The 23,691-nt window shown below is 28.4% G+C and overlaps 2 protein-coding genes and 2 non-coding genes across 4 annotated transcripts; 2 read left to right on the forward strand and 2 right to left on the reverse strand.

The window, feature by feature from the left end:
• Window positions 1-1,890: 1,890 nt before the first annotated feature.
• LOC140894078 (small nucleolar RNA R71) lies at window positions 1,891-2,001 on the reverse strand. The gene has a single exon (XR_012153631.1). It is a non-coding gene; the product is annotated as a small nucleolar RNA R71 (small nucleolar RNA).
• A 58-nt stretch (window positions 2,002-2,059) lies between these two features.
• LOC140886346 (uncharacterized) lies at window positions 2,060-23,451 on the forward strand. The gene is made up of 7 exons (XM_073292881.1): window positions 2,060-2,236; window positions 2,451-2,512; window positions 2,722-2,846; window positions 3,460-3,679; window positions 17,092-17,260; window positions 17,294-17,776; window positions 23,440-23,451. The coding sequence occupies exons 1-7, from the start codon at window positions 2,060-2,062 to the stop codon at window positions 23,449-23,451; spliced, it is 1,248 nt and encodes a 415-aa protein (XP_073148982.1).
• On the reverse strand, window positions 3,689-14,292 carry LOC140886348 (uncharacterized). Its single transcript, XM_073292884.1, has 7 exons — window positions 14,116-14,292; window positions 13,840-13,901; window positions 13,506-13,630; window positions 12,651-12,869; window positions 10,747-10,916; window positions 10,236-10,713; window positions 3,689-3,696 (listed from the first exon to the last, which is right to left on the reverse strand). The coding sequence occupies exons 1-7, from the start codon at window positions 14,290-14,292 to the stop codon at window positions 3,689-3,691; spliced, it is 1,239 nt and encodes a 412-aa protein (XP_073148985.1).
• Window positions 14,351-14,461, forward strand: LOC140894079 (small nucleolar RNA R71). The gene has a single exon (XR_012153632.1). It is a non-coding gene; the product is annotated as a small nucleolar RNA R71 (small nucleolar RNA).
• Window positions 23,452-23,691: the final 240 nt, after the last annotated feature.

Below are 23,691 nucleotides of genomic sequence, written 5' to 3' on the forward strand. Positions count from 1 at the left end.
CAAGCACCCACCAACTTTACTATTTCACATTTAATGAGCCTTGGACTCTTGCTCTCATTTGGCCTATAAATAGATGTGTTGTATAAGCTTTGTAGTGTGCAAGAGTGTAGAGAATTCTTCATTTGTAAAATAAATATTGTGTGTGTGAGAATAAAAGTTTGAGTGTGCAAGTTTCTCAAGTTCAAGTATGAAATTTCTTTTATCTTTATTCTTGAGTTTCATGTTCATGGAAAGCTAAATCTTTTTATGTCAAGGTGAAAAGGTTTCATTGTTGGTCAAGTAAGATTGTCTATATTTTGTATATTCTTTTCTTTTCTATTTTTATTTTTACTAATTGATCTTTATTTGTAGGTATAATTTTGGATGATTTGTTGTTATCTATTTACATCAAATGCTTGGTACCTTGAATGTGGTTACCTTGATTTGTTGTCAAATATGATACAATAATTACTACAATAATTATATACTATAAATATATGTATCTATTTATAATAAAGTCATATATATTATTTAGACGATAGCGTGACACTGTCGGTTGTTCTAAATAATATATTGTGATTTGAACTAACATTTACTTTATCGCATCTAACTTTTACTTTATCGCAACTAAAATTTACTTTTCCGCAACTAACATTTACTTTCTCGCATCTAACTTTTACTTTTCCGCAACTAACATTTACTTTCTCGCATCTAACTTTTACTTTTCCGCAACTAACATTTACTTTATCGCATCTAACATAAAGTCATATATTTTATTTAGACGATAGCGTGGCTCTGCCGGTTGTTCTAAATAAAATATTGTGATTTGATCTAACATTTACTTTTATGTCAATTTATATTTATGCATTTATATATATATTATGGGTACCATGTATTAAATATCGGTGGATATTAATATAGTGGGAACTATATTATATGATATACTTGTTTAAATATTTAATTGTTCTTTTTATGTTTATATTTATTCATCTATATATATATTATGGGTACCATGTATTAAATATCGGTTAATCTGATATTAATATAGTGGAAACTATATTATATGATATACTTGTTTAAATATTTCATTGTTCTTTTATGTTTATTTTTATTTTAGTTTCTTTTATTTATTTTTATTTAGCAATCTTAATTAAACCAACAATGAACCTTTGAAACCTTGACAATTTTATAATTTGTGTATTTGAAGTTTTATAATAATATTTTCATCTATAATATATTATTGCTAAAATTAAACTTACAACATCCTCTCCGTGGATCGATCTCGTACTCACGAGTATATTACTTGCAGACAACCTACACTTGGGTGAATTACAATTTAAGTTGTAGCAAGTTTTTGGCGCCGTTGCCGGGGAGGTATAAATTAAGTTTAATTTTGTTATTATGTAAATAGTATGTTGTTTTTAATTGTATGATTGTTTGGAGTCGTAAACAAAGTGGTAGACTTGTTCGAGTAACTGAAAATATTTTAAACATGGACGATAATTCTAATAATCAAGATGATAATAATAATAATAATCATCATCAAGAACATGAACAACCAAGAACACTTAGGCACCATATGAATCCAATAAGAACTAGTACACCATCTTGTTTAGTTTTTCCTCCTGATGCATCTAATTTCAATTTTAAGCCACAAGTCATTCAACTTTTACCAAATTTTCATGGCTTAGATTCTGAAAATCCATATTTGCATTTAAGAGAATTTGAGGAGGTTTGCAACACTTATAATGATCAAAATTGTAGCATGGATACTGTTCGATTAAAGCTTTTCCCTTTTTCCTTAAAAGATAAAGGTAAAACATGGTTGCAAAATTTGAGATCAAGTTCAATAAGATCATGGGAAGAAATGCAACAACAATTTCTAAAAAAGTTTTTTCCTTCCCATAGAACAAACTCTTTTAAAAGACAAATTACAACTTTTTCTCAAAAACAAGGGGAAACATTTTATCAATGTTGGGATAGATATAAAGAGTTACTTAATACATGCCCACATCATGGTTTTGAAATATGGAGAATAATTTCTCACTTTTATGAAGGTTTAATACCTAAAGATAGGCAAATGATAGAATTCATGTGTAATGGAACTTTTGAAGATAAAAACCCAAATGAAGCTATGGAATATTTGGAGTCATTAGCAGAAAATGCTCAAAATTGGGATAATATAGGCTCAATTGAACCAGCAAGTAAAACCAATAATTCAACAAATGGGGGTGGTATTTATCATCTTAAAGATGATGTAGATATTCAAGCTAAACTTGCATCTTTAGCAAGAAAAATCGAGTCATTAGAAATGAAAAAGAGTGATCAATTAAAAAGTGTTCAAGAAATTGTTTGTCATATATGTGACACACATGATCATCTTACAAAAAATTGTCCTACTTTGCCTTCATTTAAAGAATGTCTCCATGAACAAGCCAATTATGTTAACAATTTTAAAAAACCAACATTAGATCCTTTTTCACAAACATACAATCCTGGTTGGAGAAATCATCCCAATTTTAGTTGGAGGAACGATAATAATGCACAACCTTCACAACAACCTTTTCAAAATAACCAAAATCATCAAGGTTATGCTCCTTATATCCCACCTCCAAGAAAAAATTTTGAAGATGAAATTCATGCATACATTCAAAAGCAAGAGTCTATCAATATTCAAAACATTCAATCTATGAATGATTTGAAAGAAACTCTTGCAAAATTTGCATCTGCACTTAATATTCATGAAAAAGGAAAATTTCCATCTCAACCACAACCTAATCCTAAAAATCAAAATCAAGAAAATTTTGATCAAGTAAAATCTGTTATTACTCTTAGAAGTGGTAAAATAGTTAATGATCCATATAGTGATGAAAACAAAGATCAATTAAACTCAAACAGTAAGGATTCAAATCCTGATACTTTTGAGAAAGATGATGCTTTGAGTCCTAAAAATAAGAAAATTGATGATAAAATAAATAAACATGTTCCTTTTCCTCATGCATTAGTAAATAATAAAAAACAAAAAAATGATTCTGATATTTATGAAGTTTTTAAACAAGTAAAAATAAATATTCCATTATTAGATGCTATTAAACAAGTTCCTTCTTATGCAAAGTTTTTAAAAGATTTATGTACTGTAAAAAGACAATTGCATGTAAAGAAGAAAGCATTCTTAACGGAGCAAGTAAGCTCTATTATTCAAAATAATTCTACCTTGAAATATAAAGATCCCGGTTGTCCAACAATTTCATGTATTATTGGAAAAAATAAAATTAAAAAAGCTTTGTTAGATTTGGGAGCAAGTGTGAATTTAATTCCTTATTCAGTTTATGAAAAGCTTAAGTTGGGAGATTTAAAACCTACATCTGTCACTCTTTTACTAGCCGATAGGTCAATCAAAATACCTAGAGGTATCGTAGAAGATGTGTTAGTTCAAGTCGATAAATTCATATCCTGTGGATTTTATTGTCTTGGATACACAACCAATAGAAGTACATAACGAAATTCCAGTAATATTGGGACGTCCATTTCTAGCAACTTCAAATGCTCTAATTAATTGTCGAAATGGAATAATGAAATTGTCTTTTGGAAATATGACTTTAGAACTTAATGTGTTCAATTTATGTAAACAACCAAGTATTAATGAAGATGAAGATGATAATGCAATAGAAACAATTGTGGAAGAAAATATACACCAAGAAAACTTAAATCAACAATCTGAAGTTTGTTTAGTGGAAAGTTTTGATTCAAAAAATGTTTTTAAATCAAAGTTATTTGAAGAAATTAATGAACTTGAAGAAGTAAAAGAAAATGATCATCCAAAACTTGAATTAAAACCCTTGCCAATAGAACTAAAATATGCTTTTCTTGGTGAAAATCAAACATATCCTATTGTAATATCTTCTACCCTCTTACCAAAACAAGAAGAAGATGTAATAACACTACTTAAAAAACACAAAAATGCAATTGGATGGACTTTGCAAGATATAAAAGGTATAAATCCTTTAATCTGCACACATAGAATTCACTTGGAAGAAAATGCTAAAACATATCAACAACCACAAAGAAGATTAAATCCACACATGAAAGAAGTTGTTAAAAATGAAGTTTTAAAACTATTAGATGCCGGAATTATTTATCCAATCTCGGATAGTAAATGGGTAAGTCCAACACAAGTAGTACCAAAAAAATCAGGCATCACTGTTATAAAAAATGAAAAGGGAGAATTATTACAAGCTAGGATTCCATCTAGTTGGCGTATGTGCATTGATTATAGAAAATTAAATGATGCAACTAGAAAAGATCACTTTCCGTTACCATTTTTAGATCAAATTTTAGAGAAAGTGGCAGGTAATCCTTATTATTGTTTTCTTGATGGGTATTCGGGGTATTATCAAATACCAATATCATTAGAAGATCAAGAAAAAACTACTTTCACTTGTCCGTTCGGAACTTTTGCTTTTAAAAGAATGCCATTTGGTTTATGTAATGCCCCGGCTACTTTTCAAAGATGCATGCTAAGTATTTTTAGTGACATGATTGAAGAATTTGTGGAAGTTTTTATGGATGATATAACTGTTTTTGGAAACTCATTTGAAAACTGTCTTAAAAATTTGGAAGAAGTTTTAAAAAGATGTGAAGAAAAAAATCTTGTTTTAAATTGGGAAAAATGTCACTACATGGTTAAATCCGGAATTGTGTTAGGGCATGTCATATCTGAAAAAGGAATTGAAGTTGATAAAGCTAAGGTTGATGTTATTGCTAATCTACCATCACCAAACACGATCAAAGAAATTCGATCATTTTTGGGTCATGCGGGATTTTATAGAAGATTTATAAAAAATTTTAGCATAATATCGAAACCAATTTCAAATATTTTAACAAAAGATGCACAATTTGAATGGACTCAAGAGTGTGAAACTGCTTTTAAAAAAATAATTAATCTTTTAACTACATCACCTATTTTACAACCTCCTGATTGGTCTTTACCATTTGAATTAATGTGTGATGCAAGTGATTATGCTGTAGGAGCCGTGTTATGCTACAAACTTAAATTGTAATTCACCCAAGTGTAGGTTGTCTGCAAGTAATATACTCGTGAGTACGAGATCGATCCACGGAGAGGATGTTGTAAGTTTAATTTTAGCAATAATATATTATAGATGAAAATATTATTATAAAACTTCAAATACACAAATTATGAAATTGTCAAGGTTTCAAAGGTTCATTGTTGGTTTATTTAAGATTGTTTAATAAAAATAAATAAAAGAAACTAAAATAAGAATAAACATAAAAGAACAATGAAATATTTAAACAAGTATATCATATAATATAGTTCCCACTATATTAATATCAGTCGATATTTAATACATGGTACCCATAATATATATATAAATGCATAAATATAAATTGACATAAAAGTAAATGTTAGATCAAATCACAATATTTCATTTAGAACAACCGGCAGAGCCACGCTATCGTCAAAATAAAATATATGATTTTATGTTAGATGCGATAAAGTAAATGTTAGTTGCGGAAAAGTAAATGTTATATGCGAGAAAGTAAATGTTAGTTGCGGAAAAGTAAATGTTAGTTGCGATAAAGTAAAAGTTAGATGCGAGAAAGTAAATGTTAGTTCAAATCACAATATATTATTTAGAACAACCGACAGTGTCACGCTATCGTCTAAATAATATATATGACTTTATTATAAATAGATACATATATTTATAGTATATAATTATTGTAGTATTTATTGTATCATATTTGACAACAAATCAAGGTAACCACATTCAAGGTACCAAGCATTTGATGTAAATAGATAACAACAAATCATCCAAAATTATACCTACAAATAAAGATCAATTAGTAAAAATAAAAATAGAAAAGAAAAGAATATACAAAATATAAACAATCTTACTTGACCAACAATGAAACCTTTTCACCTTGACATAAATAGATTTAGCTTTCCATTAACATGAAACTCAAGAATAAAGATAAAAGAAATTTCATACTTGAACTTGAGAAACTTGCACACTCAAACTTTTATTCTCACACACACAATATTTATTTTACAAATGAAGAATTCTCTACACTCTTGCATACTACAAAGCTTATACAACACATCTATTTATAGGCCAAATGAGAGGAAGAGTCCAAGGCTCATTAAATGTGAAATAGTAAAGTTGGTGGGTGCTTGTCTCCTTGAATGTCAATACCATGACCCAACTTTAATTGGCATGTTTGATGCCTTAGACCACCGATTCAGCCTTTCTTTTCAACATAGAACACGTAGGATATTTTGTGTAGATGTGTTTGGACAACTCATTCACCCCTTTTGGATAAAATATGAAATACTTATGATATTTTTACTCCAAGCTGGTCATAGTAAAAGTAAATCTATCTCCATTTTGATGTTTTATTATTTTGATCATCTTAATGAAGTTTTTGGAATTTCTTGTCTTCTACAAAGTTGAAGATGCCTCTTTTGTGATTCTACAGGTTTTGAGATTACTCCATTATGACCACTGTAGCTTGAGTAATTTTATTTTTACCAAACCTGCGCAAACCGTAAAATACAACATTTTAGTAAAACATTTAAATATAAACACATAACACTAAAATAATACAACTTCATAATTTTAATTAAACTTAAATTTTAAAACACACTTTTTAACATATAAATAATTACAAATTTTAAGTTTCATCACACCCCCAAACCGGCTAATTACTAGTCCCTTAGTAATAAAATATCATAAAATATCATAAAATCACAAGTTAGATTTTTATTCCTTAATATATATATTCAAATTTGCAAACTTTGAAATTTTAAAAACAGACTTGTGAGGAGATCATATGTTTATTTATAAATCTCATTATCAACCAATACATCAATATGTAATTGGATGGGCTATACATATATATTTCACACAATATCAAAATATTAAATATATATAATTTTTTTTTTTTTTTACATAAATATTTTCTAAAAACTTTGAGAATAATATAATTAAAAGGATAATAGAAATCATTTTCATAACATGTATATCATCAAGAATATTAATGTAAAAGTCTCAACTCCATATTCTCTCGGGTTAAAGTATTTCATATATAGCTGTTTTTCACTCATGGAGTTGGAAGAAATTATACACTCTTTGAAAATGGCTAGTAAAGCAGACAATCAAATAACCTAATATTGAAAATAAGATAGGATGATTTACAAAGAATAAACCCATTTTTTTTTTTTTTTTTTTTGTTTTTTTTGTTTTTTTGTTTTTTTGTTTTTTTTTTTTGTTTTTTTTGTTTTTTTTGCTTGGCTGCAAAATTGTTTTTACATAATCAAATACCTCCAATAAACTTTGAAAATGTAACATTTTTTTTTCAAAGTTTATTTATTTTTTTTTATTTTTTATGAGGTAAATCTATTACATTAATAATTATAGTAGAGATATTAATACTCTACATCTTTACAATCAAACTTCAAACAACTTTGCAGCCAATATTCATTTTTCTTTTTTTTTTCTTTTTTTTTTCAAAATGGGTTTAATCTAGTAATCAACCATTTCTTAATAATCAATAAAAGCTTATAAGTTGTTTTCTCAATTCTTACCCCTCACTCACAAAATTTATGTGAGTAACTATTGAACTTTTACAAATTAATTCCCTCAATTATACATGTTATTATTTATTCAATCAATATCACTTTAATTATATACTCATAAAAGTTTTAGAAAATATGTATTTGAAAACACACAATTATATATTATTTATAACTTATATCCCATCAATTATATATTTTCTATTAAATTGATAAAAAGAAGAATAAATAAACATCTATACAAAAAGACTTCATTTTCTTAGTAGTTTGCAATTTAAATATATACGGAATATTAAAATCTAATCTATTGTGATAAGATGATAAATAAAAACTAATGCGTGTCAGGAGTTTTTGACTCCTTACTCTGCCATTGAAAAAAAAAATAAATATTATTATAGAAATATATTTTTTTAAAAATTTTAAATTTTTTTTTTTTTTTTAAGAAAAATAAAGAGTACATGATGAAAGAGATATCACCTGGAATTATTGAAGATGAGGAACAAACACAAACCATTTCATGACATGTTGAATCAATGATCCAGTTTTCTTTTCTTACTGGTTGGTTGAGACCAATTGATCTTTGTTATAGCTGAATCAGGTTGATGAACAAAAGCTTGGAGATCATCAATTAATTGGTCTTCATTCGAAGCAGAGATGAGCATCCTTCGTGAATTTTCTGAAATAAAATTTTGTTCCACGGCTACATCGAGAAAAGTCAACAAACCATCATAATATTTATTGATATTCAACAAGCCAACAGGTTTATTATGGATATTAAGTTGTGCCCAAGAAACAACATGAAAAATTTCTTCTAAAGTACCAAAACCACCAGGCAAGGCAATAAAAGCATCAGAATTTTCTATCATTTTAGTTATTCTCTCGTACATTGATGAAACTTTCAACTCTTCCCCAACCGTAACACCTGTAATATTTCCTTCAGCTAAAGCTGTAGGAATAATACCCAAAACCTGACTACCTCCAAGATGAGCTGCTGTTGAAATAGATCCCATTAACCCAATATTGCCTCCTCCGTAAACCAAGTGAATTTTTCTCTCTGCTAAATTTTTTCCAAGATTAATTGCTGCATCAACAAATATTTCATTCTTTCCAGTATTAGAACTACAAAAGACACAAATATTTTTCAATTTTTGTGAAGAAGATCCTGTCATGTTTTTTTCTTTTCTTTTAAAAAATATAGAGAGAGTTGAGTGATTTTATAAGGAAAACAAGGAATAAGACAGAAATAGGAATACAGATGTGAACAAAATGATGAAAATAGTAAAAAAAAATAATATATAATAATAACATGCATGCGTATAAACAGTGATGTGATTGTGGCTCACAGTGTTCCTTCAATATTTATGAGTCGAGGGTTGGCTTACCATCCAATTTTCTTATAAATTGGCAAATAGGGTCTTTTTTAGTCAGATTCCCAAGACCATCACCATGACGCTGCGCTTGGAATAGTTTCCATAAACGGAGAAGTTGACCTTGTACATCTCCACTAGAATGCGTCTCAAGAGTCAATGAGATATCATCCAATGACTCTTTACTCAGCCCATTCTTAATGAAATCAATTTTATCTTCTCTATTTGTGGAAACATATCCCAAAGATCTGCATTGTCTATTACAAGTCCATCTGGCACAATTATGACAAACATCTAACCTTTTAGCCCTTCTTTTCTTCGCATAGGTACTTTTTCCTAGTCCAGACATATTTCGAACAAGTAAGAATTTTGGAACTTCACCACCTAATCGAACCTTGGCTTCAATTATAAGACGAATATCCTCCGGGATTCCTTTTTGCATAAGCATTCTCAATCTTTCACATCTGCCTTCATAAATCATTCTCAGAACTTTTTTAGAAACAGATGGAAAATATTTACCAAGTTTTTTGATAGCTTCATCCATAATATATATTTATATATATATATATTCAATTATTTTGGGAAATTGAAATAAAACCGACTGAAAGTAGTCACGGAGTACCGTTATCCGCCACTTAACCGGGAAGTGAACTCAATTCTGCAAAAATAAAATAAAAATATAAGTAACAATTAAGTTGGATCATATAAAGGAATAAACTCTTCATTAAGAACTTCATTTTCTATAAACGGTTTAAGTCTTTGCCCATTAACTTTAAATACATTATTATTTTTAGGATTTTCAACATCAACAGCACCATGAGGATAGACAAATTTAACAATAAATGGTCCAGACCATCGCGATCTAAGTTTTCCTGGAAACAAATGCAAGCGAGAATTATAAAGTAAAACTTTTTGTCCGATTTCAAAAGATTTTCTCATAATATTTTTATCATGAAATGCTTTTGTTTTATCTTTATAAATCTTTGCATTTTCATATGCATCATTTCTTAATTCTTCTAGTTCATTTAATTGCAATTTTCTTGATTTAGATGCATCATCTAAATTAGTATTAAACGCTTTAATTGCCCAATAAGCTTTATGTTCAATTTCAACAGGTAAATGACAATGCTTTCCAAAAACTAATCTATATGGTGACATCCCCAATGATGTTTTAAATGCAGTTCTATATGCCCATAATGCATCACTTAATCTTAAAGACCAATCTTTTCGATTTGGATTGACTGTTTTTTCCAAAATTTGTTTTATTTCTTTATTTGCAAGTTCAACCTGACCATTCGTTTGAGGGTGATATGGAGTAGAAACTTTATGTGTAATACCATATTTTCTTAACAACGAAGAAAATGATTTATTTATAAAATGACTTCCCCCATCACTTATTATAGCTCTAGGTATTCCAAATCGACTAAAAATATTTTCTTTCAAAAATTTTATCACAACTTTATGATCATTAGTTCTACATGCAATTGCTTCAATCCATTTTGAAACATAATCGACAGCTACTAAAATATAAGTGAATCCAAAAGATAATGGAAATGGACCCATAAAATCTATTCCCCAACTGTCAAATATTTCAATAATCATGATTGGATTTAAAGGCATCATGTTTCGTTTTGAAATTGAACCCATTTTCTGACAATTTTCACAAGATTTGCAAAATGAATGTGTATCTTTGAATAAAGAAGGCCAATAAAATCCACATTGAAAGATTTTTGCAGCTGTTTTCTTTGACGAAAAATGACCTCCACATGCCTCAGAATGACAAAATTTAATGACACTACTTACCTCATTGTCGGGTATGCATCGTCGAAAAATTTGATCAGGACAATACTTAAACAAATAAGGATCATCCCAATAAAATTTTTTGACCTCTTTCAAGAATTTATTTTTATCTTGTGAACTCCAATGAGAAGGCATTTTATTTGTCACAAGAAAATTTACAATATTAGCAAACCAAGGCATAGTAGTAGCATAAAATAGTTGATCATCCGGAAAATTTTCATTTATTGGTATTTCATTTTGAGATGATTTAGAAATTATTCTTGATAAATGATCGGCTACTACATTTTCTTTTCCTTTTTTATCTTTTATTACAAGATCAAATTCTTGTAACAACAAAATCCATCTTATTAATCTCGGCTTAGCATCTTGTTTATTTGATAAATATTTTATGGCAGAATGATCAGTGTAAACAATAGTAGTAGAACCAATTAAATAGGATCGAAATTTATCTAATGCAAACACTACTGAAAGTAATTCTTTTTCAGTTGTTGAATAATTGATTTGAGCACTATTTAAGGTTCTACTTGCATAATAGATCACATAAGGTTTACCTTCTTTTCTTTGTCCTAACACGGCTCCTACAGCATAATCACTTGCATCACACATTAATTCAAATGGTAAAGACCAATCAGGAGGTTGTAAAATAGGTGATGTAGTTAAAAGATTAATTATTTTTTTAAAAGCAGTTTCACATTCTTGAGTCCATTCAAATTGTGCATCTTTTGTTAAAAGATTTGAAATTGGTTTCGATATTATGCTAAAATTTTTTATAAATCGTCTATAAAATCCCGCATGACCCAAAAATGATCGAATTTCTTTGATCGTGTTTGGTGATGGTAGATTAGCAATAACATCAACCTTAGCTTTATCAACTTCAATTCCTTTTTCAGATATGACATGCCCTAACACAATTCCGGATTTAACCATGTAGTGACATTTTTCCCAATTTAAAACAAGATTTTTTTCTTCACATCTTTTTAAAACTTCTTCCAAATTTTTAAGACAGTTTTCAAATGAGTTTCCAAAAACAGTTATATCATCCATAAAAACTTCCACAAATTCTTCAATCATGTCACTAAAAATACTTAGCATGCATCTTTGAAAAGTAGCCAGGGCATTACATAAACCAAATGGCATTCTTTTAAAAGCAAAAGTTCCGAACGGACAAGTGAAAGTAGTTTTTTCTTGATCTTCTAATGATATTGGTATTTGATAATACCCCGAATACCCATCAAGAAAACAATAATAAGGATTACCTGCCACTTTCTCTAAAATTTGATCTAAAAATGGTAACGGAAAGTGATCTTTTCTAGTTGCATCATTTAATTTTCTATAATCAATGCACATACGCCAACTAGATGGAATCCTAGCTTGTAATAATTCTCCCTTTTCATTTTTTATAACAGTGATGCCTGATTTTTTTGGTACTACTTGTGTTGGACTTACCCATTTACTATCCGAGATTGGATAAATAATTCCGGCATCTAATAGTTTTAAAACTTCATTTTTAACAACTTCTTTCATGTGTGGATTTAATCTTCTTTGTGGTTGTTGATATGTTTTAGCATTTTCTTCCAAATGAATTCTATGTGTGCAGATTAAAGGATTTATACCTTTTATATCTTGCAAAGTCCATCCAATTGTATTTTTGTGTTTTTTAAGTAGTGTTATTAAATCTTCTTCTTGTTTTGGTAAGAGGGTAGAAGATATTACAATAGGATATGTTTGATTTTCACCAAGAAAAGCGTATTTTAGTTCTATTGGCAAGGGTTTTAATTCAAGTTTTGGATGATCATTTTCTTTTACTTCTTCAAGTTCATTAATTTCTTCAAATAACTTTGATTTAAAAACATTTTTTGAATCAAAACTTTCCACTAAACAAACTTCAGATTGTTGATTTAAGTTTTTTTGGTGTATATTTTCTTCCACAATTGTTTCTATTGCATTATCATCTTCATCTTCATTAATACTTGGTTGTTTACATAAATTGAACACATTAAGTTCTAAAGTCATATTTCCAAAAGACAATTTCATTATTCCATTTCGACAATTAATTAAAGCATTTGAAGTTGCTAGAAATGGACGTCCCAATATTACTGGAATTTCGTTATGTACTTCTATTGGTTGTGTATCCAAGACAATAAAATCCACAGGATATATGAATTTATCGACTTGAACTAACACATCTTCTACGATACCTCTAGGTATTTTGATTGACCTATCGGCTAGTAAAAGAGTAACAGATGTAGGTTTTAAATCTCCCAACTTAAGCTTTTCATAAACTGAATAAGGAATTAAATTCACACTTGCTCCCAAATCTAACAAAGCTTTTTTAATTTTATTTTTTCCAATAATACATGAAATTGTTGGACAACCGGAATCTTTATATTTCAAGGTAGAATTATTTTGAATAATAGAACTTACTTGCTCCGTTAAGAATGCTTTCTTCTTTAAATGCAATTGTCTTTTTACAGTACATAAATCTTTTAAAAACTTTGCATAAGAAGGCACTTGTTTAATAGCATCTAATAATGGAATATTTATTTTTACTTGTTTAAAAACTTCATAAATATCAGAATCATTTTTTTGTTTTTTATTATTAACTAATGCATGAGGGAAAGGAACATGTTTATTTGACTCACATATTATTTCAGATAATTTATCATCAACTTTCTTAATCTTAGGACTCAAAGTATCATCTTTCTCGAAAGTATCAAGATTTTCATCCTTACTCTTTGAGTTTGACTGATCTTTGTTTTCATCACTATATGGATCATTAACTATTTTACCACTTCTAAGAGTAATAACAGATTTTACTTGATCAAATTTTTCTTGATTTTGATTTTTAGGATTAGGTTGTGGTTGAGATGGAAATTTTCCTTTTTCATGAATATTAAGTGCAGATGCAAATTTTGCAAGAGTTTCTTTCAAATCATTCATAGATTGAATGTTTTGAATATTGATAGACTCTTGCTTTTGAATGTATGCATGAATTTCATCTTCAAAATTTTTTCTTGGAGGTGGGATATAAGGAGCATAACCTTGATGACTTTGGTTATTTTGAAAAGGTTGTTGTGAAGGTTGTGCATTATTATCGTTCCTCCAACTAAAATTGGGATGATTTCTCCAACCAGGATTGTATGTTTGTGAAAAAGGATCTAATATTGGTTTTTTAAAATTGTTAACATAATTGGCTTGTTCATGGAGACATTCTTTAAATGAAGGCAAAGTAGGACAATTTTTTGTAAGATGATCATGTGTGTCACATATATGACAAACAATTTCTTGAACACTTTTTAATTGATCACTCTTTTTCATTTCTAATGACTCGATTTTTCTTGCTAAAGATGCAAGTTTAGCTTGAATATCTACATCATCTTTAAGATGATAAATACCACCCCCATTTGTTGAATTATTGGTTTTACTTGGTGGTTCAATTGAGCCTATATTATCCCAATTTTGAGCATTTTCTGCTAATGACTCCAAATATTCCATAGCTTCATTTGGGTTTTTATCTTCAAAAGTTCCATTACACATGAATTCTATCATTTGCCTATCTTTAGGTATTAAACCTTCATAAAAGTGAGAAATTATTCTCCATATTTCAAAACCATGATGTGGGCATGTATTAAGTAACTCTTTATATCTATCCCAACATTGATAAAATGTTTCCCCTTGTTTTTGAGAAAAAGTTGTAATTTGTCTTTTAAAAGAGTTTGTTCTATGGGAAGGAAAAAACTTTTTTAGAAATTGTTGTTGCATTTCTTCCCATGATCTTATTGAACTTGATCTCAAATTTTGCAACCATGTTTTAGCTTTATCTTTTAAGGAAAAAGGGAAAAGCTTTAATCGAACAGTATCCATGCTACAATTTTGATCATTATAAGTGTTGCAAACCTCCTCAAATTCTCTTAAATGCAAATATGGATTTTTAGAATCTAAGCCATGAAAATTTGGTAAAAGTTGAATGACTTGTGGCTTAAAATTGAAATTAGATGCATCAGGAGGAAAAACTAAACAAGATGGTGTACTAGTTCTTATTGGATTCATATGGTGCCTAAGTGTTCTTGGTTGTTCATGTTCTTGATGATGATTATTATATTATTATCATCTTGATTATTAGAATTATCGTCCATGTTTAAAATATTTTCAGTTACTCGAACAAGTCTACCACTTTGTTTACGACTCCAAACAATCATACAATTAAAAACAACATACTATTTACATAATAACAAAATTAAACTTAATTTATACCTCCCCGGCAACGGCGCCAAAAACTTGCTACAACTTAAATTGTAATTCACCCAAGTGTAGGTTGTCTGCAAGTAATATACTCGTGAGTACGAGATCGATCCACGGAGAGGATGTTGTAAGTTTAATTTTAGCAATAATATATTATAGATGAAAATATTATTATAAAACTTCAAATACACAAATTATGAAATTGTCAAGGTTTCAAAGGTTCATTGTTGGTTTATTTAAGATTGTTTAATAAAAATAAATAAAAGAAACTAAAATAAGAATAAACATAAAAGAACAATGAAATATTTAAACAAGTATATCATATAATATAGTTCCCACTATATTAATATCAGTCGATATTTAATACATGGTACCCATAATATATATATAAATGCATAAATATAAATTGACATAAAAGTAAATGTTAGATCAAATCACAATATTTCATTTAGAACAACCGGCAGAGCCACGCTATCGTCAAAATAAAATATATGATTTTATGTTAGATGCGATAAAGTAAATGTTAGTTGCGGAAAAGTAAATGTTATATGCGAGAAAGTAAATGTTAGTTGCGGAAAAGTAAATGTTAGTTGCGATAAAGTAAAAGTTAGATGCGAGAAAGTAAATGTTAGTTCAAATCACAATATATTATTTAGAACAACCGACAGTGTCACGCTATCGTCTAAATAATATATATGACTTTATTATAAATAGATACATATATTTATAGTATATAATTATTGTAGTATTTATTGTATCATATTTGACAACAAATCAAGGTAACCACATTCAAGGTACCAAGCATTTGATGTAAATAGATAACAACAAATCATCCAAAATTATACCTACAAATAAAGATCAATTAGTAAAAATAAAAATAGAAAAGAAAAGAATATACAAAATATAAACAATCTTACTTGACCAACAATGAAACCTTTTCACCTTGACATAAATAGATTTAGCTTTCCATTAACATGAAACTCAAGAATAAAGATAAAAGAAATTTCATACTTGAACTTGAGAAACTTGCACACTCAAACTTTTATTCTCACACACACAATATTTATTTTACAAATGAAGAATTCTCTACACTCTTGCATACTACAAAGCTTATACAACACATCTATTTATAGGCCAAATGAGAGGAAGAGTCCAAGGCTCATTAAATGTGAAATAGTAAAGTTGGTGGGTGCTTGTCTCCTTGAATGTCAATACCATGACCCAACTTTAATTGGCATGTTTGATGCCTTCGACCACCGATTCAGCCTTTCTTTTCAACATAGAACACGTAGGATATTTTGTGTAGATGTGTTTGGACAACTCATTCACCCCTTTTGGATAAAATATGAAATACTTATGATATTTTTACTCCAAGCTCGTCATAGTAAAAGTAAATCTATCTCCATTTTGATGTTTTATTATTTTGATCATCTTAATGAAGTTTTTGGAATTTCTTGTCTTCTACAAAGTTGAAGATGCCTCTTTTGTGATTCTACAGGTTTTGCGATTACTCCATTATGACCACTGTAGCTTGAGTAATTTTATTTTTACCAAACCTGCGCAAACCGTAAAATACAACATTTTAGTAAAACATTTAAATATAAACACATAACACTAAAATAATACAACTTCATAATTTTAATTAAACTTAAATTTTAAAACACACTTTTTAACATATAAATAATTACAAATTTTAAGTTTCATCATGTTAGGACAAAGAAAAGAAGGTAAACCTTATGTGATCTATTATGCAAGTAGAACCTTAAATAGTGCTCAAATCAATTATTCAACAACTGAAAAAGAATTACTTTCAGTAGTGTTTGCATTAGATAAATTTCGATCCTATTTAATTGGTTCTACTACTATTGTTTACACTGATCATTCTGCCATAAAATATTTATCAAATAAACAAGATGCTAAGCCGAGATTAATAAGATGGATTTTGTTGTTACAAGAATTTGATCTTGTAATAAAAGATAAAAAAGGAAAAGAAAATGTAGTAGCCGATCATTTATCAAGAATAATTTCTGAATCATCTCAAAATGAAATACCAATAAATGAAAATTTTCCGGATGATCAACTATTTTATGCTACTACTATGCCTTGGTTTGCTAATATTGTAAATTTTCTTGTGACAAATAAAATGCCTTCTCATTGGAGTTCACAAGATAAAAATAAATTCTTGAAAGAGGTCAAAAAATTTTATTGGGATGATCCTTATTTGTTTAAGTATTGTCCTGATCAAATTTTTCGACGATGCATACCCGACAATGAGGTAAGTAGTGTCATTAAATTTTGTCATTCTGAGGCATGTGGAGGTCATTTTTCGTCAAAGAAAACAGCTGCAAAAATCTTTCAATGTGGATTTTATTGGCCTTCTTTATTCAAAGATACACATTCATTTTGCAAATCTTGTGAAAATTGTCAGAAAATGGGTTCAATTTCAAAACGAAACATGATGCCTTTAAATCCAATCATGACTATTGAAATATTTGACAGTTGGGGAATAGATTTTATGGGTCCATTTCCATTATCTTTTGGATTCACTTATATTTTAGTAGCTGTCGATTATGTTTCAAAATGGATTGAAGCAATTGCATGTAGAACTAATGATCATAAAGTTGTGATAAAATTTTTGAAAGAAAATATTTTTAGTCGATTTGGAATACCTAGAGCTATAATAAGTGATGGGGGAAGTCATTTTATAAATAAATCATTTTCTTCGTTGTTAAGAAAATATGGTATTACACATAAAGTCTCTACTCCATATCATCCTCAAACGAATGGTCAGGTTGAACTTGCAAATAAAGAAATAAAAGAAATTTTGGAAAAAACAGTCAATCCAAATCGAAAAGATTGGTCTTTAAGATTAAGTGATGCATTATGGGCATATAGAACTGCATTTAAAACATCATTGGGGATGTCACCATATAGATTAGTTTTTGGAAAGCATTGTCATTTACCTGTTGAAATTGAACATAAAGCTTATTGGGCAATTAAAGCATTTAATACTAATTTAGATGATGCATCTAAATCAAGAAAATTGCAATTAAATGAACTAGAAGAATTAAGAAATGATGCATATGAAAATGCAAAGATTTATAAAGATAAAACAAAAGCATTTCATGATAAAAATATTATGAGAAAATCTTTTGAAATCGGAAAAAAAGTTTTACTTTATAATTCTCGCTTGCATTTGTTTCCAGGAAAACTTAGATCGCGATGGTCTGGACCATTTATTGTTAAATTTGTCTATCCTCATGGTGCCGTTGATGTTGAAAATCCTAAAAATAATAATGTATTTAAAGTTAATGGGCAAAGACTTAAACCGTTTATAGAAAATGAAGTTCTTAATGAAGAGTTTATGCCTTTATATGATCCAACTTAATTGTTACTTATATTTTTATTTTATTTTTGCAGAATTGAGTTCACTTCCCGGTTAAGTGGCGGATAACGGTACTCCGTGACTACTTTCAGTCGGTTTTATTTCAATTTCCCAAAATAATTGAATATATATATATATAAATATATATTATGGATGAAGATATCAAAAAACTTGGTAAATATTTTCCATCTGTTTCTAAAAAAGTTCTGAGAATGATTTATGAAGGCAGATGTGAAAGATTGAGAATGCTTATGCAAAAAGGAATCCCGGAGGATATTCGTCTTATAATTGAAGCCAAGGTTCGATTAGGTGGTGAAGTTCCAAAATTCTTACTTGTTCGAAATATGTCTGGACTAGGAAAAAGTACCTATGCGAAGAAAAGAAGGGCTAAAAGGTTAGATGTTTGTCATAATTGTGCCAGATGGACTTGTAATAGACAATGCAGATCTTTGGGATATGTTTCCACAAATAGAGAAGATAAAATTGATTTCATTAAGAATGGGCTGAGTAAAGAGTCATTGGATGATATCTCATTGACTCTTGAGACGCATTCTAGTGGAGATGTAAAAGGTCAACTTCTCCGTTTATGGAAACTATTCCAAGCGCAGCGTCATGGTGATGGTCTTGGGAATCTGACTAAAAAAGACCCTATTTGCCAATTTATAAGAAAATTGGATGGTAAGCCAACCCTCGACTCATAAATATTGAAGGAACACTGTGAGCCACAATCACATCACTGTTTATACGCATGCATGTTATTATTATATATTATTTTTTTTTTTACTATTTTTATCATTTTGTTCACATCTGTATTCCTATTTCTGTCTTATTCCTTGTTTTCCTTATAAAATCACTCAACTCTCTCTATATTTTTTAAAAGAAAAGAAAAAAACATGACAGGATCTTCTTCACAAAAATTGAAAAATATTTGTGTCTTTTGTGGTTCTAATACTGGAAAGAATGAAATAATTGTTGATGCAGCAATTAATCTTGGAAAAAAGTTAGCAGAGAGAAAAATTCACTTGGTTTACGGAGGAGGCAATATAGGGTTAATGGGATCTATTTCAACAGCAGCTCATCTTGGAGGTAGTCAGGTTTTGGGTATTATTCCTACAGCTTTAGCTGAAGGAAATATTACAGGTGTTACGGTTGGGAAAGAGTTGAAAGTTTCATCAATGTACGAGAGAATAACTAAAATGATAGAAAATTCTGATGCTTTTATTGCCTTACCTGGTGGTTTTGGTACTTTAGAAGAAATTTTTCATGTTGTTTCTTGGGCACAACTTAATATCCATAATAAACCTGTTGGCTTGTTGAATATCAATAACTATTATGATGGTTTGTTGACTTTTCTCGATGTAGCCGTGGAACAAAATTTTATTTCAGAAAATTCACGAAGGATGCTCATCTCTGCTTCGAATGAAGACCAATTAATTGATGATATCCAAGCTTTTGTTCATCAACCTGATTCAGCTATAACAAAGATCAATTGGTCTCAACCAACCAGTAAGAAAAGAAAACTGGATCATTGATTCAACATGTCATGAAATGGTTTGTGTTTGTTCCTCATCTTCAATAATTACAGGTGATATCTCTTTCATCATGTACTCTTTATTTTTCTTAAAAAAAAAAAAATTAAAAACAATGTCATATTTAGGTTTGGGGGAGGGTTTATCTCTAAAAAAAAAAAAAAAAATATTTAAAATTTAAAAAAAAATATATTTATTTAATAATATTATTTTTCTTTTTCAATGGCAGAGTAAGGAGTCAAAAACTCCTGACACGCATTAGTTTTTATTTATCATCTTATCACAATAGATTAGATTTTAATATTCCGTATATATTTAAATTGCAAACTACTAAGAAAATGAAGTCTTTTTGTATAGATGTTTATTTATTCTTCTTTTTACCAATTTAATAGAAAATATATAATTGATGGGATATAAGTTATAAATAATATATAATTGTGTGTTTTCAAATATATATTTTCTAAAACTTTTATGATTATATAATTAAAGTGATATTGATTGAATAAATAATAACATGTATAATTGAGGGAATTAATTTGTAAAAGTATAATAGTTACTCACATAAATTTTGTGAGTGAGGGGTAAGAATTGAGAAAACAACTTATAAGCTTTTATTGATTATTAAGAAATGGTTGATTACTAGATTAAACCCATTTTGAAAAAAAAAAAAAAAGAAAAAAAAAAGAAAAATGAAAATTGGCTGCAAAGTTGTTTGAAGTTTGATTGTAAAGATGTAGAGTATTAATATCTCTACTATAATTATTAATGTAATAGATTTACCTCATAAAAAATAAAAAAATAAATAAACTTTGAAAAAAAAAATGTTACATTTTCAAAGTTTATTGGAGGTATTTGATTATGTAAAAACAATTTTGCAGCCAAGCAAAAAAACAAAAAAACAAAAAAAGCAAAAAACAAAAAAAAAAATGGGTTTATTCTTTGTAAATCATCCTATCTTATTTTCAATATTAGGTTATTTGATTGTCTGCTTTACTAGCCATTTTCAAAGAGTGTATAATTTTCTTCCAACTCCACGAGTGAAAAACAGCTATATATGAAATACTTTAACCCGAGAGAATATGGAGTTGAGTCTTTTACATTAATATTCTTGATGATATACATGTTATGAAAATGATTTCTATTATCCTTTTAATTATATTATTCTCAAAGTTTTTAGAAAATATTTATGTAAAAAAAAAAAAAAATTATATATATTTAATATTTTGATATTGTGTGAAATATATATGTATAGCCCATCCAATTACATATTAATATATTGGTTGATAATGAAATTTATAAATAAACATATGATCTCCTCACAAGTGTGTTTTTAAAATTTTAAAGTTTGCAAATTTGAATATATATATTAAGGAATAAAAATCTAACTTGTGATTTTATGATATTTTATGATATTTTATGATATTTTATTACTAAGGGACTAGTAATTAGCCGGTTTGGGGGTGTGATGAAACTTAAAATTTGTAATTATTTATATGTTAAAAAGTGTGTTTTAAAATTTAAGTTTAATTAAAATTATGAAGTTGTATTATTTTAGTGTTATGTGTTTATATTTAAATGTTTTACTAAAATGTTGTATTTTACGGTTTGCGCAGGTTTGGTAAAAATAAAATTACTCAAGCTACAGTGGTCATAATGGAGTAATCTCAAAACCTGTAGAATCACAAAAAAGGCATCTTCAACTTTGTAGAAGACAAGAAATTCCAAAAACTTCATTAAGATGATCAAAATAATAAAACATCAAAATGGAGATAGATTTACTTTTACTATGACCAGCTTGGAGTAAAAATATCATAAGTATTTCATATTTTATCCAAAAGGGGTGAATGAGTTGTCCAAACACATCTACACAAAATATCCTACGTGTTTTATGTTGAAAAGAAAGGCTGAATCGGTGGTCTAAGGTATCAAACATGCCAATTAAAGTTGGGTCATGGTATTGACATTCAAGGAGACAAGCACCCACCAACTTTACTATTTCACATTTAATGAGCCTTGGACTCTTGCTCTCATTTGGCCTATAAATAGATGTGTTGTATAAGCTTTGTAGTGTGCAAGAGTGTAGAGAATTCTTCATTTGTAAAATAAATATTGTGTGTGTGAGAATAAAAGTTTGAGTGTGCAAGTTTCTCAAGTTCAAGTATGAAATTTCTTTTATCTTTATTCTTGAGTTTCATGTTCATGGAAAGCTAAATCTTTTTATGTCAAGGTGAAAAGGTTTCATTGTTGGTCAAGTAAGATTGTCTATATTTTGTATATTCTTTTCTTTTCTATTTTTATTTTTACTAATTGATATTTATTTGTAGGTATAATTTTGGATGATTTGTTGTTATCTATTTACATCAAATGCTTGGTACCTTGAATGTGGTTACCTTGATTTGTTGTCAAATATGATACAATAATTACTACAATAATTATATACTATAAATATATGTATCTATTTATAATAAAGTCATATATATTATTTAGACGATAGCGTGACACTGTCGGTTGTTCTAAATAATATATTGTGATTTGAACTAACATTTACTTTATCGCATCTAACTTTTACTTTATCGCAACTAACATTTACTTTTCCGCAACTAACATTTACTTTCTCGCATCTAACTTTTACTTTTCCGCAACTAACATTTACTTTCTCGCATCTAACTTTTACTTTTCCGCAACTAACATTTACTTTATCGCATCTAACATAAAGTCATATATTTTATTTAGACGATAGCGTGGCTCTGCCGGTTGTTCTAAATAAAATATTGTGATTTGATCTAACATTTACTTTTATGTCAATTTATATTTATGCATTTATATATATATTATGGGTACCATGTATTAAATATCGGTGGATATTAATATAGTGGGAACTATATTATATGATATACTTGTTTAAATATTTAATTGTTCTTTTTATGTTTATATTTATTCATCTATATATATATTATGGGTACCATGTATTAAATATCGGTTAATCTGATATTAATATAGTGGGAACTATATTATATGATATACTTGTTTAAATATTTCATTGTTCTTTTATGTTTATTTTTATTTTAGTTTCTTTTATTTATTTTTATTTAGCAATCTTAATTAAACCAACAATGAACCTTTGAAACCTTGACAATTTTATAATTTGTGTATTTGAAGTTTTATAATAATATTTTCATCTATAATATATTATTGCTAAAATTAAACTTACAACATCCTCTCCGTGGATCGATCTCGTACTCACGAGTATATTACTTGCAGACAACCTACACTTGGGTGAATTACAATTTAAGTTGTAGCAAGTATACTCATGTAAAATCTTTCGCAACTCACTCTTTTGGGCCATAAATATTTTTTTATCGGTCTCTTTCCTCTCAATTTTTTTTTTCATTTTTTTTTCTCTCAATATTTTTTTCTAAAGCCATCTCACTTTTTTGTTCACTCTTTTTTTCGGCCTCTTCTTTCTTTTTCTTTTTCAAATGGTCCTCCAACACTTTCTTTGGAGTCATCGGTAATAATACAATAGGCTCTTTTTTCAAGGTAAAAGAATAACGATTTTTAAAACCGTCATGTATCACCTTCCTATCAAATTACCACGACCTACCCAACAAAATATGACAAGCTTGCATAGGCACCACATCACACAACACTTCATCTACATACTTACCAATAGAAAACGGTACTACCACCTGCTTATGAACTCTCACCTCCGAGCTATCATTAAACCACTGCAATTTATAAGGTTGAGGATGCTTTATAACAGGCAAACTCAACTTTTCCACCAGCTCATAA

This window comes from Henckelia pumila, chromosome 3 (assembly GCF_033568475.1).
Source record: "Henckelia pumila isolate YLH828 chromosome 3, ASM3356847v2, whole genome shotgun sequence".
NCBI lineage: Eukaryota > Viridiplantae > Streptophyta > Magnoliopsida > Lamiales > Gesneriaceae > Henckelia > Henckelia pumila.